A 16968-nucleotide genomic window follows, 5' to 3' on the forward strand; every position below is an offset into this window, starting at 1 on the left:
CTGATCCTTGGTCACAAAATATAAGGTACTGCTGGAGGTGTAGCATTTTATTACACCCTCGCTGTTAGAAATACATGCCTATGTATAGGGGGGAGAAGAGTGTTTTACCGACTGATATCTGGTGTATGGTCACCTTTTTGTAAATGGTTGTTTGAAAGCTAAATTCATTAATTTTTTCTTTTCACTAGTCTAACTAGGTACAGTTAATATTGTTCAAGTTTCTCGGATGCTCTTAGTTGCCATGGAGTTATCATATTTTAGGAAATTGCTTTTCTGTAAGACAATCCTCCTACAGCTTTCTTGCAAAAAGATCACAGATCAAACAGATTTGTTTTGATCTCTTGCCCCTCATGAATATGAATAATTTAAAGAGTGAAAGAAATTGCCAAAAATAAAGCAACCCACTTTCGTGTTCTGCTGAACTGTGGGGGTCAGGACACCCACTGATCACACGGAATACCACTTCGAAGTGTGCAGCTCCCGCCTGAGCTGTGCACAGCATTGTGTGGGCAGAAAAATAAGTGTAAGGGTCCGTTATACACTCTGTGACCCAGACCCCACTGATTAGCAGCCCCTGTGATAAATATATTACATATATATTTCTAAATCATAGTCCCAGTTTAAAGTCTGTATTAATAGAATTACGGGTGTTTTTTAATTTATTTTTGCTAAATATATTTTCATTTTTTTTTTTTCATTTTTTTTTTTTGTTTGTTTTGTTGTTAGAGGCCGGGTCAGAGTGTTCGAATGAAGAGTCGTCTGCATCAGACAGGCTGAGCTTTGAAAGATTTGATATATCGAAGTTATTAAAACATGGAGCTTCCCTCCTTGGCTCTGCAGGGGTTGAGTTTGAAGTGCAAGATGACAAGACAGGTACGTTTCGTATTGAATTAAGAGAAAATCCTAAAAAAAACAAAAAAAAATCTATAAGCCCCGGATTAATTCTGGGTTTGGGCAGGATCTGGCAGGAGACATTAATGCAGTAAGATGACAGCTAGTCATGAGGTGCTTATTTGTCGTGGTGAGAAGTATATAAACATGTAATATCCCAATCCTTCTGGGAGATGCAGTGAGCAGCTGTCTCTTACATTGATCTCGCTCTAGTCTTTTGACATAACTTGAAAAAGCTGCTAATGTTTTGACATTGATCCCTATCCGTTCTCCTTGTGTGTCATCTGCTTCTTTGCATTCCTTAGAATGGCAACAAGATTTTCCTACTGCATAAGACTGCTGATAAAGCACCTCATATATTCTCCAGTCTGCCATACACTACCTTGCGATTTTTTTTTTTTTTTCTTTCCCATTTTCGCTTTTGTTCTTTGCTCCCTTTCTTCCCAGAGCTATAACTTTTTTAAAATTTCCATTTATATAGCCATGTGAGGGTTAGTTTATTCGAATGTGTTGTACTTTGAATGACACCATTGATTTTTATCATGTAGCGTACTGGAAAATTAGGAAAAAAAAAATTCCAAGTGCGGTAAAATGGCAAAAAAGTGCAATTCCAGAGGTTTTTTTTTTGGGGTGGGGGGGTGGGAAGGGGGGGGGGGGGGGTTATTTACCATGTTCACAAATGCTAAAACTAACTTGGCAGTATGATTCCCCCATGTCAGTATGAGTATGCAGATACCAAACATGTATAGGTTCTTTTCTCCTATGCCTCATTGGGGGACACAGGACCATGGGTGTTATGCTGCTGCCACTAGGAGGACACTAAGTTAACACAGAAAGATTAACTCCTCCTCTGGAGTATACACCCCATTCACTGGCCAGGATTCAACCAGTTCTTGCTTAGTGTCTGTAGGAGGCACTTGGGTCTGTTTTTTTTTTTTTTTTTTTTTTTTCTCAGACCCCAACTTTCTTATTTTAAATTTTATTTTAATTTTTATTTTTCTGTAAATTTTTATTTTTTATCTAACGGAGTGAAGGGGGCGACAGATTCCTTTTTTATAGGGTCCGCTCTCCCCCGAACTCCAGCAACAGACGAGCACGGCGAGTATACCTCCCCGTCCCCCTCATGCGATGTCTGGAGCACGCCAAATTTTACTGGGGCGACTGTTTCCTCCTTGGTCCCGATCTCCTCCTCCTCCTCCTCCTCCTCCTCCTCCCCCCCTGCAAGACGGCGATGACATAGAGCCTGGCTCTAATGTCCCTCTCCGGGGCCCGACAGACAAGGCCCACAGCTGATGGCGTTGCACAACCAAGACAAAGCCCCCCCTTGGGGGGACGGAAGAAGAATATCAGAGGCCGCTCCATCCCCCGCCCAGGGTGCATGGATTGAGCGCGCACTCTGTGACAGGAGTACCTGCATAACTGTGAGTACATACCCTCTCCGCGCTCATTCTTTGTGGCAGAGGTGCGGTCCGGGTCCCTGGGGAGAGGCGCTGTCGGTCGGGGGTCAGCGGTGGTCTGTCATGGCCGCCGCCGCGCATCGCCGGCAGGACTAGGCTGCAGTGAGCCGTAACCCCGCCCCCTATATCGGCGCTTCTCTTTTGGGACGAGAGGCGCCCTGCAGATCTCGGGGGCCATATTGCCACTCATCTTCCTGCAAGGTGGCTAACGCTGACTGGAACCGCCACGGCTACATTCCTCCCCGGGGACACAGGCACAGGACCGTGGGTAAGCTGCTTCAAGAAGGCTTAACCCCTTCCCTGCACATACTGCACTGTCTCTAAAGATACTATGTCTCAATCTAAGGAGACCAAAAAGGGGTAACAAGAAGCACAGAGTGTTTCACTTCATGTGCCACTTGCAATACGGCCCTGCCCCGAGCTCACAATACCCCGTTATGTGCGGATTGTGACCCGGCCTCTGTGCAGCCGCCGACCCTGCAGAGCCTAGTCCCCCTGAGTGGGCCACTTCCCTGTCACGATCTATGGCTTCCCTAGCCAAGGCAATTGATTCCCTCCGGGGTCCCCCTTTAAGTCAGACCGCGGTGGACTCGGGCGACGGTATGGATCCGTCCACCAGCAGGGGGCGTACTCTGTCACTAAAGACTCGGGGCTCCAGAAAACGTACCCATGTTCCATCCCCTGACCACAGACGAGTTGGTTTTTCAGCGTCTGCGAGTTCAGTCTCCCGGTCCCCTTCTCCAGAGAACCTAAATGACTCTGAATATGAGTCCGACGATTCTTACGTCCAGGATTCCTCCACTTCCCAAGAGACACTCGATTCTCTCATTGAAGCAGTCAACAAGACCCTGAAGGTGGACGAGGAATCCGTATCTACTCCAGAACACGTGGTGTCGTTTAAAAAGACTAAACGTGTCCAAAAGGTATTTGTCACTCATCCTGAGTTTAAAGAGATCGTACAAAAACACAGGGACCATCCTGACAAACGCTTCATGGGTCAAAAGCCCATCGAGGCCAAACACCCTTTTGCTCAGGAACTAATCAAGGACTGGCTGCAGTCCCCCTCAGTGGACCCTGCTGTATCACATCTCGCTTCCAAAACTATCCTATCCCTGTCAGACGGTTCCTCAGTCAAGAACCCCTCTGACCGTCAAATTGATTACCTGGCTAGCTCCGTCTTCGAGGCCACAGGAGCCTCTCTCTTCCCTTCCTTCGCCGCCTCTTGGGTGGCTGAGGTGCTTACCACGACCATCCAAGACAGTAATCTCCCTCCAGAGGCGATAAACCTTGCTAACCAGATAGCCCAGGCTGGGGACGTCGTAGTCAACGCCTAAATAGACGCGGCCAATTGCGCTGCACAGGCAGCCTCAAATGCAATCTCCATCAGAAGAGCCCTGTGGCTCAGAGATTGGCGAACAGATTCGGCCTCCAAGCGTTCTTTGACATCTCTGCCCTACCAGGCTGGTCGTTTATTTGGAGAAAAGTTAGACCAAATAATCTCGGATGCTACCGGGGGGAAAAGTAAATTTCTCCCCCAACAAAAGCCTACCCGGCCTTTTCGGTATCAACAACAATCTCGATTCCGGCCTTTCGCAACAATCCCAACTGGTCATCTACATCCTTCTCCTCGGCATCAGGACGAGGTTCGCGCGGTGACCGAGGCCCCCAGGTCTCTTACAGACCTAACCGTAACTGGAAACCCAGACCGAGACCATCTGGGTCTAAGGGATCCAGATCCCTTAGATCCTCCACTCAATGACTCTTTGCAACATCCGGAGGGCACCAACAAAGTAGGAGCTAATCTACTTTCGTCCTGTCAAGCCTGGCTCTCGGTCGTCTCCGAGTGGGTCAGGGAACTGGTGTCCTCCGGATACAAAATAGAATTTCCCCTCCCCCACACGTTTCTTCCAGTCGTGTCCTCCCAAACCAAAGACAACAGCTTTTCTTCAGGCCATACGGGCACTACAAAGGGATGGAGTCATCATTCCAGTTCCCCAAGACCAAAGGTTCAAAGGGGTCTACTCGAACCTATTCGTGGTCCCAAAAAAGGACGGGTCGTTGCGTCCAATTCTAGACCTAAAACTTCTGAACAAATTTGTCAAAATTCGGCGCTTCAGAATGGAATCCCTCCGCTCTGTTGCGTCCATGGAAAAAGGAGAGTTCCTGGCATCTATAGACATCAAAGATGCTTAACTCCACATCCGAATTTTTCCTCATCAGCAGTTCCTTCGCTTCGCATTTCGCGGGGAACACTTCCAGTTTGTGGCCTTACCTTTTGGCCTCGCCACCGCTCCCAGAGTTTTCACGAAGGTCATGGCGGCTGCCATGGCCATTCTTCATTCCAGGAGAGTGGTGGTACTTCCGTACCTGGATGACCTACTGATAAAAGGCCCATCTTAACCAGCCTGCGAAGAGTCCGTCGATCTCACGGTGGATACTCTTTCTCGCCTGGGTTGGAAGATAAACTTCGAAAAATCCTCTCCGATCCCGGCTCAACGGATCTCCTTTCTTGGAATGACACTGGACACTTCCCGCGGTCTGATCATTCTCGGTCTGATCATTCTCCCTCAAGACAAGGCCTTGGCCTTGCAGCAGGGAGCTCTGAGTCTTTCCTGTCCAGTCTCCCACTCCATTCGTTTCAGCATGCGCATTCTCGAGCAGATGGTAGCAGCCATGGAAGCGGTTCCATTCGCGCAATTTCACCTCCGTCCCCTACAACATGCGCTGCTGTTGGCGTGGAACGGGAACCCGTCTTCCCTCGACCGCCGTTTCACTCTGTCCCCACAGGTCAGAAGGACCCTCAGGTGGTGGACGCTGAAGTCCTCCCTAAACCAGGGAAGGTCCTTTCTCCCAGTGCGGTGGCTGGTTGTGACCACCGATGCCAGCCTCATGGGCTGGGGGGCGGTTTTCAACCACCACACAGCACAAGGGCGGTGGTCCACTCGAGAGTCTCGACTCCATCAATATCCTGGAAATACGAGCTATCAGGCTAGCGTTGTTCAGGTTTCACCATCTTTTGGCGGGTCACCCCGTCAGAATCCAGTCCGACAACGCCACAGCTGTGGCATACATCAACCGTCAAGGGGGAACCCGCAGCAAGACTGCTGTGCTCGAGGTGTCCCACATTCTTCATTGGGCCGAGTCCAATCATTCGCCCATCTCGGCGATCCACATACCAGGTGTGGAGAATTGGGCGGCGGACTTCCTCAGCCGCCAGGGTCTCGCCTCGGGCGAGTGGTCCCTCCACCCGGAAGTTTTCCAGCAGATTTGTCATCGCTGGGGAACCCCGGATGTGGACCTCAGGGCCTCCAGGTTAAAAAACAAAGTCCCGCAGTTCATTGCACGATCTCTCGACCCACGGGCCGTCGGAGTAGATGCCCTGGTCCTGCCGTGGCGTCAATTCCGCCTCCCGTACATATTTCCCCCTCTTTCCCTGCTACCGAGGGTCATCAAGAAGATCAGGGCAGAGGGGGTACCAGTGATCCTCGTGGCGCCGGACTGGCCGCGCCGAGCATGGTACGCGGAATTGGTTCAGCTGGTCACCGACGTCCCCTGGCGTCTTCCAGATCGCATGGATCTTCTCTCACAGGGCCCGATTTTACCACCAGATCTCAGGGGCCCTGTCTTTGACGGCCTGGCCGTTGAATCCTTGATTCTAGGCCAAGCTGGTTTCACTCCCAAGGTGTCCTCCACCATGATCAGGCCTAGGAAACCAGTATCCATGCGCAGTTATCACCGTACCTGGCGAATCTTCACATGGTGCGACGCACAAGGACGATCTCCTCTGGTATTTTCCATTCCTGCCATATTGGAATTTCTCCAATCAGGACTAGATTCGGGCCTTGCACTTAGCTCTCTCAAAGGTCAGGTCTCAGCATTGTCAGTCCTGTTCCAACTAAAGATTGCCAATAGATTGCCGGTGAAGACGGTTTTTCAGGGAGTTTCCCGTGTGGCGCCTCCCTACAAAATGCCTTTGGATCCGTGGGATCTTAATTTAGTCCTTGGAGCTCTTCAGGAGACCCCCTTCGAACCGCTGCAGGACGTTTCTGTGACCTTCCTTTCCTGGGAGGTATTTTTCCTAGTGGCTATTACATCCATCAGGCGTGTTTCGGAGTTGGCGGCACTCTCCTGCCGACCTCCATTTTAGATTTTTCACTCGGACAAGGCACTCTCTTGAGGACTTCTCCTGTTTTTCTGCCCAAGGTCGTTTCCTCTTTTCACCTCAACGAGGAAATTATTCTGCCTTCGTTCTGTCCGGCACCAGTCCATCGCATTGAAAAAGCTCTGCACACTCTTGATGTGGTGAGGGCCCTTCGACGGTACGTCTCTCGGACGCTCCCTTCTGCAAGTCGGATGTCCTATTCGTACTTCCAGAGGGACCAAGGAAGGGTTCTCCCGCTTCCAAAGCTACTCTAGCCAAATGGATTTGATCGGCTATTCAGGAATCCTATCGTGTCAAAGGTGTTCCTATCCCAGCAGGGATCAAGGCCCATTCTACTCGGTCGGTGGGCGCCTCTTGGGCCATTCGGCACCAGGCGTCAGCACAACAGGTCTGCAAGGCTGCGACATGGTCCAGCTTGCACACTTTTACGAAACATTACCACATTCATTCTCTATCTTCTGCAGACGCCGCCCTTGGCAGGCGCATTCTGCAATCGGCGGTACCTTAGCCGTAAGCCAGTGGTACATGGGGTATTAGCAGCTATGTTGCTCCCCACCCAGGGACTGCTTTAGGACGTCCCATGGTCCTGTGTCCCCCAATGAGGCGTAGGAGAAAAGCAGATTTTTGTGTACTCACCGTAATATTTTTTTCTCCGAGCCAATCATTGGGGGACACAGCACCCACCCTGTTAGCCTGTTGGCTTGTTGTTACTTCTTTGGTTTTGACATAGTTTATTGTCTTTTGTTTAATGCTCCTACTGCTTTACTACCGAACTGGTTGAATCCTGGTCAGTGAAGGGGTGTATACTGCAGAGGAGCAGTTAATCTTTGTTTACTTAGTGTCCTCCTAGTGGCAGCAGCATAACACCCATGGTCCTGTGTCCCCCAATGATTGGCTCGGAGAAAAAGATTTTACGGTGAGTACACAAAAATATCCTTTTTTTTTTTTTTTTTTTTCATTTGGTGGTGAAAAATAATTCCGATATTTGTAAGGGGGATGGGCGAGAGAGTCGTCATTTTTCAGGGTCTGGGGTTGGGTGAGGGCTTTTCTGCGCCCTGAGCTGACGTTTTCATTGATACGATTTTGGAATGGATGTGATGTTTTAATCGTCTGTTATATCATTTTATTGCAATGTTGCAGTGCCACTGCATCCCTGGTTTTTTTTGTTTTTTTTTTGTCCGGTGGGGATCCCTTTTCAGGGGCTCTCATGCAATTATGGTATATCATTTGGGCTATATTATACATCTTTAAAAATGTATTACTTTTATAAAGGGATGAATAATAATAAAAAATAATAATAATCTTTTTATATAGCGCCAACATATTCCGCAGCTCTTTACAGCTTAACAAAAACACAACAGCTTCTCAAACACAAGTCATAAGTAAAAACGTTAACAATACAGTAATTAAAGCAAAATAAGACGACCCTGCTTGTGAGAGCTTACAAAGTACAGGTGTATTTATAATGAGGCTCCAGCCATCTTCAGGGGGTGCGGGATAGGTGGAGATAGTGAATGGGTTACACACAAACCTAAAATGACTTTTATTAGGGAACGTGATGGGCTCTTCTGAACAAATGTTTTGAGGGAGCGCCTAAAACTATGCAAATTGTGGATGGTCCTAATATCTTGGGGTAGAGCACTCCAGAGGATTGGCGCAGCACAGGAGAAGTCTTGGAGTCAGGAGTGGTAGGTACAGATTAGTGCAGAGGTTAGTCGAAAGTTGTTTGCAGAGCGCAGTGGTCGGTTAGGCCGATAGACAGAAATGAAGGAGATGTAAGGGGGTGTCGCACTGTGGAGAGCTTTGTCATTTAATCCATTGTCTTTACCATAGCCAGTGATGGCAGTCTAAGTACCCAGTGCTATGTTGTATAAAAAAAAAACCTTCTAAGTGTTCAAGCAATTTGTTACCTTTCCCAGTTGGCATCCAGAAGTTGTCTTATTAAAGGGGACCGTGCATCATATTTTTCTTGTTGAACTGAACACATGATGTAAGGCTGCAGAGCGTAATATATGCACTGCTCAAAAAACACAGGGAACACTTAAACAGAATATAACTCCAAGTAAATCAAACTTCTGTGAAATCAAACTGTCCACTTAGGAAGCAACACTGATTGACAATCAGTTTCACATGCTGTTGTGCAAATGGAATAGACAACAGATGGAATTTATTGGCAATTATCAAGACACCCTCAAAGGAGTGGTTCTGCAGGTGGAGACCACAGACCACATCTCAGTACCAATGCTTTCTGGCTGATGTTTTGGTCACCTTTGAATGTTGGTTGTGCTTTCACACTCATGGTAGCATGAGACGGACTCTACAACCCACACAAGTGGCTCAGGTAGTGCAGCTCATCCAGGATGGCACATAAATGCGAGCTGTGGCAAGAAGGTTTGCTGTCTGTCACCATAGTGTCCAGAGGCTGGAAGTGCTACCAGGATACGTGGAGGTGGCCGAAGGAGGGCAACTGCCCAGCAGCAGGACCGCTACCTCAGCCTTTGTGCAAGGAGGAGCACTGCCAGAGCCCTTCAAAATGACCTCCAGCAGGCCAAAAATGTGCGTGTCTGCACAAACTGTTAAAAACCGACTCCATGAGGATGGTCTGAGTGCCCGACGTCCACAGATGGGGCTTGTGCTCACAGCCCAACACCGTGCAGGACGATTGGCATTTGCCACAGAACACCAGGACTGGTAAATTTGCCACTGGCGCCCTGTGCTCTTCACAGATGAAAGCAGGTTCACACTGAGCACATGTGACAGACGTGATAGTCTGGAGATGCCGTGGAGAGCGACCTGCTGCTTGCAACATCCTTCAGCATGACTGGTTTGGCAGTGGGTCAGTAATGGTGTGGGGTGGCATTTCTTTGGAGGGCCGCACAGCCCTCCATGTGGTTGCCAGAGGTAGCCTGACTGCCATTAGATACCAATATGAGATCCTCAGACCCCTTGTGAGACCATATGCTGGTGCGGTTAGCCCTGGGCTCCTCCTAATGCAGGACAATGCCAGACCTCATGTTGCTGGAGTGTCAGCAGTTCCTTCAAGATGAAGGCATTGAAGCTATGGACTGGCCCGCCTGTTCCCCAGACCTGAATCCGATTGAACACATCTGGGACATCATGCCTCACTCCATCCACCGTCACGTTGCACCACACTGTCCAGGAGTTGACGGATGCTTTAGTCCAGGTCTGGGAAAAGATCCCTCAGGAGACCACCCGCCGCCTCATCAGGAGCATGCCCAGGTGTTGTATGGAGGTCATACAGGCACGTGGAGGCCACACACAACAGAACATAATTTCCTTATCTTGAGGCATTTCCACTGAAGTGGGATCAGCCTGGAATTTGGTTTTCCACTTTGATTTTGAGTTTCATTCCAAATCCAGACCTCCATGGGATAATATCTATATATCTATATATCTATATATCTATATATCTATATATCTATATATCTATATATCTATATATCTATATATCTATCTCCAAGATATTTGTTTTCAAAGTATTTGGCACCTATTGAGTAAACTCAAATATTAACTAAAAAAAGTGGTTATCAGACTGTTTTCATTGGGGCTTGTACTTCTCCCTGTATGATGACGAGTCATAAGCAGGCAGCAACATTCTAAGGCCCGTTTCACACATCAGTCTTTTGCAATCAGTCTCAATCCGGCGAATTTTTAAAACAAATAAATCCGGTGAATGTTGCCACAGGATCCGTTTTTTTCTTTTTCTCATAGACTTGTATTAGGGACGGATGGCCTCACGCTTCATCCGTCATTCGCCGGATCTGTCAAATTGTTGATCCAGTGGCCGTAGAAAACTGGCGTAACATTTTTTGTGTTCGTCGAAAAAACAGACCGCGACAGGTCCATCGTTTGCTAGAATGGAAGCCTGTGGCGCTGGAACCGTCAAATGACAGAAACCGGCGACTGATTCCTCTTTTTTTTTTTTTTTTTTTTTTTTAAATTTATTTTTTAAGGATTCAATTAGCTGGATCAGCTAGTCGGATCCGGCGAAAAAACAGATCCGTCACATCAGTTATTATTCACAATCTGCAACGGATCCGTTATTTTTAACATTCGACGGATTGTGACTGGCAAAAAACTGATGTGTGAAAGCAGCCTAAGGAAAGGACACACCACCACCATAGTTTAGAGTGAGTTGTAATGATAGAGCTCTAATCTCCTGGTCTAACCTCCTGCATAAGTTAGTATGGGGGAGGGTGCATTGCAGCTGAGTTTAGCTGTGTCACATTACAAGCTTTTCTATCAGCTTATTTTTTTTATTGCAGTGTGTTAATATTACACTTTTTTATGTTTGCTTTGCTCAAGAAACTTGTACTTGCTCTCTAGTGAGATCAGGGCAATCATGTCTCACACAGGAGTAACCTGCCAGTTCTAGCCCACTCCTGTATTGAGATGTGATGACATCCGTGATATCATTGCAAAGCAATTACAAGTTGAGCACAACAGATGCAACTGTGATAGATATTTTGCCTGTCTGGAGGTGAGAGCTCAATGTGGGGAATCGTCAGTACAGCAGAGCTAAGTGTGCTAGGAGCGGAGTAATGCTGATGGGTTTGTAATGTGACCGAGCTTAGCTCTGCAAAGCACGTTCCCTTCCCCCACAGTGACTGATGACCTTATCTGAAAGGTGAGTCATCTGGCAGAACTTTAGATCAGGAGATCAGAGCTGTATCATTTCATCTCACACACTGAGTAACCTGCTCCAAGCTATGGTGAGGGTTTGTTCTTCTTTCACCTAAAGGCCCCGTCTCACATAGCGAGATCGCTAGCGAGATCGTTGCTGAGTCACAAGTTTTGTGACGCAACAGCGACCTCCATAGCGATCTCGCTATGTGTGACACGTACCAGCGATCAGGCCCCTGCTGCGAGATCGCTGGTCGTGTCGGAATGGCCTGGACCTTTTTTTGGTCGTTGAGGCCCCGCTGACATTGCTGAATCGGTGTGTGTGACACCAATCCAGCGATGTCTTCACTGGTAACCAGGGTAAACATCGGGTTACTAAGCGCAGGGCCGCGCTTAGTAACCCGATGTTTACCCTGGTTACCAGCGTAAATGTAAAAAAAAACAAACAGTACATACTCGCCTTCTGATGTCTGTCAGGTCCCTTGCCGTCTGCTTCCTGCTCTCACTGACTCCCGGCCGTACAGTGAGAAGTGAGAGCACAGCAGTGACGTCACCGCTGCGCTCTGCTCTCACTGTACGGCCGGATCTCAGTCAGAGCAGGAAGCAGACGGCAAGGGACCTGGACACCGAAAGGCGAGTATGTACTGTTTGTTTTTTTTTACATTTACGCTGGTAACCAGGGTAAACATCGGGTTACTAAGCGCGGCCCTGCGCTTAGTAACCCGATGTTTACCCTGGTTACCCGGGTGCTGCAGGGGGACTTCGGCATCGTTGAAGACAGTTTCAATGATGCCGAAGTCGTTCCCCTGATCGTTGGTCGCTGGAGAGATCTGTCTGTGTGACAGCTCCCCAGCGACCACACAGCGACTTACCAACGATCACGGCCAGGTCATATCGCTGGTCGTGATCGTTGGTAAATCGCTTAGTGAGACGGGGCCTAAGTGTTGCTCCCTGTTTGATTGATCAACATCATACAGGGAGAAGTACACACCACCATTGAAAGTGATCTGATTTCGGCTTGACTCACAAAGTTCCATAAACTTTAGCTTTTTTGATTTATAAAATCTCTACTAAGGAGAAGAGAAAAATGATTAAAAAAAATTCCACTCTGCCACCAGTGCATCCTGTGTCCAGTTTAACATGAACCATTTTATCGCAAGGTCTTCTTTAAAACTAAAGTTGAGCAGAAACCTTCTCTCTGCCCTTGTTCCGGCAAACTGTTCTCCATCCGCTCTAGGGCGTTCCTTACTTCTGTCGGTGGTATCCTGGGCTCCTTGAATTTACTAGTCCCTGTAACATATGTTAAGAAAGCCCAAGAGGTGGCAGGGTTCTGGAAGGAGGACAATGGATTAGGGGGCAGTTTAAACACTTCCCTCCCCCCCCCCCCTTGTCTTTTCTGATTAGTCTTAACAAGAATCCTAATTTAAGATATCGACCCAATGTTTACTGCAGCAGGTTTTGTATTCTGTTGGTAGGTTGTTTTTGCCATTCTAATAGATTAATGCAATATTCATTTTCTCCTCCAGGTGATGTGGACCCAAAAGAAAGGATAGCGCGCCAAAGGAAACTGTTACAGAGAAAGCTGGGACTTGACATGGGCGCTGCCATAGGCATGAATACTGAAGAGCTATTTAATGATGAAGATTTAGATTATTTACCCACCAACGCGGTTGTAAATAAACATGTAGGTAAAAGTTTTGTGGCTCATGGGAAATAATTTCTACATATGGACGTGATTACTGAGCCTCTCAAAATGTTTGTGTTTTTATTGTACAGACCCTTCAAGCAGCAGAATTTATCGACGCAGAGTTTCTCCCGGGTATGAGTAACAGGCAGAAAAATAAAGCAAAGCGAATGGCAAAGCTGATTGCTAAGCAGAGATCTCGGGACGTGGCGGACACCAATGAAAAGAGGTGACTTTTTTTTTTTTTGTCTTCCCACTTTGGGTTTTATCTGATCAATTAATTGGTCTACCATCCTTTTAAAATATTCCAAAGACTTTTTTTTTTTTTCATACAGGTAAATGGGTTTTACCATTTCATTTACCGTAAATGTCTTTTCTAATTTTCACTCTTTTAGCAGTGACAGTACAGATGGGGAGCCGGAAGAAAAGAGAAGGAAAGTGACCAATGTTGTTATTCCCCAGCCTGCTACAGAGACCAAGGTGTTGATTGATAATATACCCGACAACTCTTCTTCTTTATTTGACGAGGTTTGTGTTTCTCTATCTTCATCTTTTTGCTAAAATGGAATCGCGAGAATCGGCTGTGTACATAAATTGTGCACAGGTCTATAGAAAGACAGACAGCTTAACAGTTTAAGGGGCTGTTTGCATCAAGGCTACACTTTTAAAATACACTGGAATGGTTAATTAAAAAAACAAACTCAAGTTTGAAAAATCATTTATAATAAAATAAACTTTTTTTTTTATTTACGGTAAGTTTCCATTTTTGTTTACAATATAAATTTTATTCTAATTTTTCTCCAGTAAAACTGACTTGATGTGTTTTTTTTTGTTTGTTTTTTTTCATAGTAAGCATGAATTGAAACCTCTTTTGGACCTTCGTATAATTTTCTAGCAAATTTCTTGGCATCTTTTGACTTTTGCAGAGCAAAGCATATTGAGATGTTTCTTGCATTTTTAATGTATGGTTGATTTAATGTGGCTTCTATAACTGCATTTCCTGCAGATGTTATTACTAGATTAGATGTTTTTATTCTCACCCCATTTCTCTAAAAGAGTGATCTTTGCAGCAGATATCTGCATGTATTTGAGAAATGGTGACAAATGTAACATTAAGTCTTTTTTGATCTTTCTTAGTCAAGTGAGTGGCCTCTGGAGAGCTTCTGTGATGAGCTTTGTAATGAGCTGTTTAATCCATCTTGGGAGGTGAGTTGTAGTTCTTGTAGAAATGTGAAAAATTAGTTGTCAGGGATTTTGAGCAATGTTGTATTTTTATTCCGCCCCCCCTTAATTCTACACTTATAAATTGTATCTTCAGATCCGTCATGGTGCCGGCACTGGTCTCAGGGAAATACTCAAAGCCCATGGCAAAAGTGGTGGCAAGATTGCCCACAGTACATGTGAAGAGGTAAAGCGCTAGGGCTGATATTTAATTTATTTCTTAGAAGTAAATGAAGCTGATAGGATTTCATTTTTTTTTTTGTGTGTTTCTTATAGATGGAACAGCAACATCAAGAATGGCTTGAAGATGTTGCTATCCGTCTTCTGTGCGTCTTCGCTCTAGACCGCTTTGGGGATTTTGTCTCCGATGAAGTAAGCTGATTACAGATAAGTCTTGTTTAAGGGGCTGTGTTTTGTCCAAAATTGATGAAATCCTACATTTTAAAAGTTTTTATATATATATTTTTTTACTGTCGCCTCATTGGGGGACACAGGACCATGGGTGTTATGCTGCTGTCCACTAGGAGGCGACACTATGCATAATCTGAAAAAGATTAACCGTGGCTCCTCCTCTGCAGTATACACCCCTGGACGGCGTCAGCCTTCTCCAGTTTTTGCTTAGTGTCGCATAGGAGGCACACATTTTTTTTTACTCCGTTTTTTTTTTCCGACGGATTACAGATGAAGAAAAGTGTGTCTCCTGGGAGACTCCCGGCATGGCTCCTTCCCCGGCCCCCTATTATGGGGTGCCCGGTTGAAGTAGAGACGGCAATTACCCATGTCGCTCCTTCCCCAGTCCCTCGGGTGCAGGTTCGAAGTCGACACTCCCCCTCCTTCCCCAATTCCTCTTGGTTTCTGGGTTGAGGGCGAGGATAAAGGCCCCTGAAGGTGACAACAGCACCCTCCCTATTCCCCCTCTGGGGGCATTAGGTTGAGGCGCCTCAGGTAGGGCCTGTACAGGCAGCACTCTGCAGCTCCCAGCAATGGGCCAGCACACTGCGCCTGCATCCAGGGACCCCAGCCCTGCTGCGGGCTCCTGTCGGGGCCCGGGGGAGTGCAGGCAGGCATGGCACATACAGACACAGGGCTCCCTGCGCCCCTGTCTCTGCGGCAGCACCAGCTCTATACTGCCTCAGGGGGACCCCCTTCCGCTTATAGCCCCACCACTATCCTGCCTTTAAATCCGGGGGGGTCCGGTTCAGATTCGACCCAAAAACCCCCCCCCCCGCCCGGACTTCCACGCCGGCCTGGAGCCTTTCTGGGCATCAGGCATCTAATTTAGGCCCTGGCTTCGGCCTAGCTGAAGCCGCCGCCTCCTCTCCGCCCCCTGGCCCACCCCCCGGATGACAAATATGACACTCTACAGTGTCATAGAGGGGTGGAACGAGACGGGGCGTGTTTTTACACAGCTTTGCTGCCTTTTTTCTAAGCTCTCCACCCCTTCTCCCCCTGCCTCTTCTCCTCGGTGGCCATTTCTACTGCAGCAAGGATTAACCCTGCATCTCCCGGTCAGCAGGACCAGGCCAGCCAGTCTCCGGGGGGCACAGGACTGTGGATCTTCGGCGCTGGACCTAGGGGCACACTGGTGGGGTAAGATCACAGCTGGGTTGCTTTACTCTGCTGTGAATCCATATTCCCTATAGGGTCCTCTGCATAGCTACCCCTGTAAGGTCCTCTGCAGGCCCTTCTGCACTCTGTGCACTATGCTGGGCTCAAGGTCCAAGAGAACCAGGCAGAACTGCTAATTATGCATTCTGCACAGCCTGCAGGACCGCTCTCTCCAGTGGCAGCACGTACGCACTGCCAGGACTGCATCCAGACTACTGCGTCAGAGCCCCAAGAAGCCCCTGCCAATGCCTCGGTGTCTAATGCCACGCCAGAATGGGTCACTCAGAGGTCGCAATCTATGACGCAGTCTATAGATAACAAACCTCCACATTGCTTCAGGCTCTGCAGAGTCATGCCTCAGCTATGACCATTACCCAGCAAAGGGAGAACTTGACTCAGGAACAGAACGACCTGTCACATCCACGTCTAGGTCAGGACGCAAGCGGACCCATAGGTCAAGTCCATCTGCGTCATCCCATAGCACACGGTCATCCCCTTCTAGGGAGATACACCGTAGTTCCAGGTCATCTAGACCGTCCCCTTCCAGGGGCAGACAATGCAGATCTCCGCAATCCCCGACCAGAGAAGGCCTCCTTCCCAGCTCACCCAGCAGGGGACGCCACAGTGATACACAGGATTCGGAAGGCATCTGTGACTCCGACTCAGACAGGGAAATGGAGGAGTCCCTGATCCCAATCCCCCCTAGCAATACAGCGCTAGTCGAGGACATAATCTCTTCCATCGGGTGCTGGACATTTCTAATCTGCCACCAGAGGCCCCAGAACAAGATTTCTTTGAAGGACCTCTGAAGCCGCCTAAGGTTTTCTCTAACCACCCAGAGTTTAAAGCGATCCTTAAAAAGCAGCTCTCACAGCCTGAGAAAAAATCCGCTAATCGCAAGTATCTGGAGGCAAAGTACCTTTTCCCACAGAAGGACACCAAGGAATGGACATCCACCCGAAGTGGACCCCCCAGTCTCTAGACTAGCAGCACAGACCCTCTTTTCACTGCCAGATAGCTCAACCCTCAGGGACGCAGCAGACCGGCAGGTAGAACGCATGGCTTGTTCAATTTTTTGAGGCGGCAGGGGCCTCCCTGGCTCCCGCGTTCGCTTCAGTTTGGGCTGCCAAGGCCATCCTGGCTTGGGCCAAAAATAAAATTTACAAGCTGGCCTCCAAGCATCTGCTCCTGAGCTGTCAGACCAAGCGGTTCAAATAGCAGTTGTAGCAGATTACATGCTTCATGCAGCTCTGGATTCAGCAAGGGGCGTAGCGGGGATAGCATCAAACGCCATCACGATT

At 47.8% G+C, this 16968-nt stretch overlaps 1 protein-coding gene across 2 annotated transcripts in view; it reads left to right on the forward strand.

Annotated features, from left to right (window-relative positions):
* BTAF1 (B-TFIID TATA-box binding protein associated factor 1) overlaps positions 1–16968 on the forward strand; it is a 92125-nt gene that overhangs the window by 16068 nt on the left and 59089 nt on the right. The window contains exons 4-10 of one of the 2 annotated variants that reach the window (XM_077258561.1): positions 727–873; positions 12681–12838; positions 12931–13067; positions 13234–13366; positions 13976–14044; positions 14157–14246; positions 14336–14431. In XM_077258561.1, the coding sequence (XP_077114676.1) occupies positions 727–873; positions 12681–12838; positions 12931–13067; positions 13234–13366; positions 13976–14044; positions 14157–14246; positions 14336–14431 (830 nt within the window). The remainder of the gene's footprint in view (positions 1–726; positions 874–12680; positions 12839–12930; positions 13068–13233; positions 13367–13975; positions 14045–14156; positions 14247–14335; positions 14432–16968) is intronic. The other variant, XM_077258562.1, reaches the window with a different exon arrangement.

Source organism: Ranitomeya variabilis, chromosome 4 (assembly GCF_051348905.1).
Source record: "Ranitomeya variabilis isolate aRanVar5 chromosome 4, aRanVar5.hap1, whole genome shotgun sequence".
NCBI classification, from domain to species: domain Eukaryota; kingdom Metazoa; phylum Chordata; class Amphibia; order Anura; family Dendrobatidae; genus Ranitomeya; species Ranitomeya variabilis.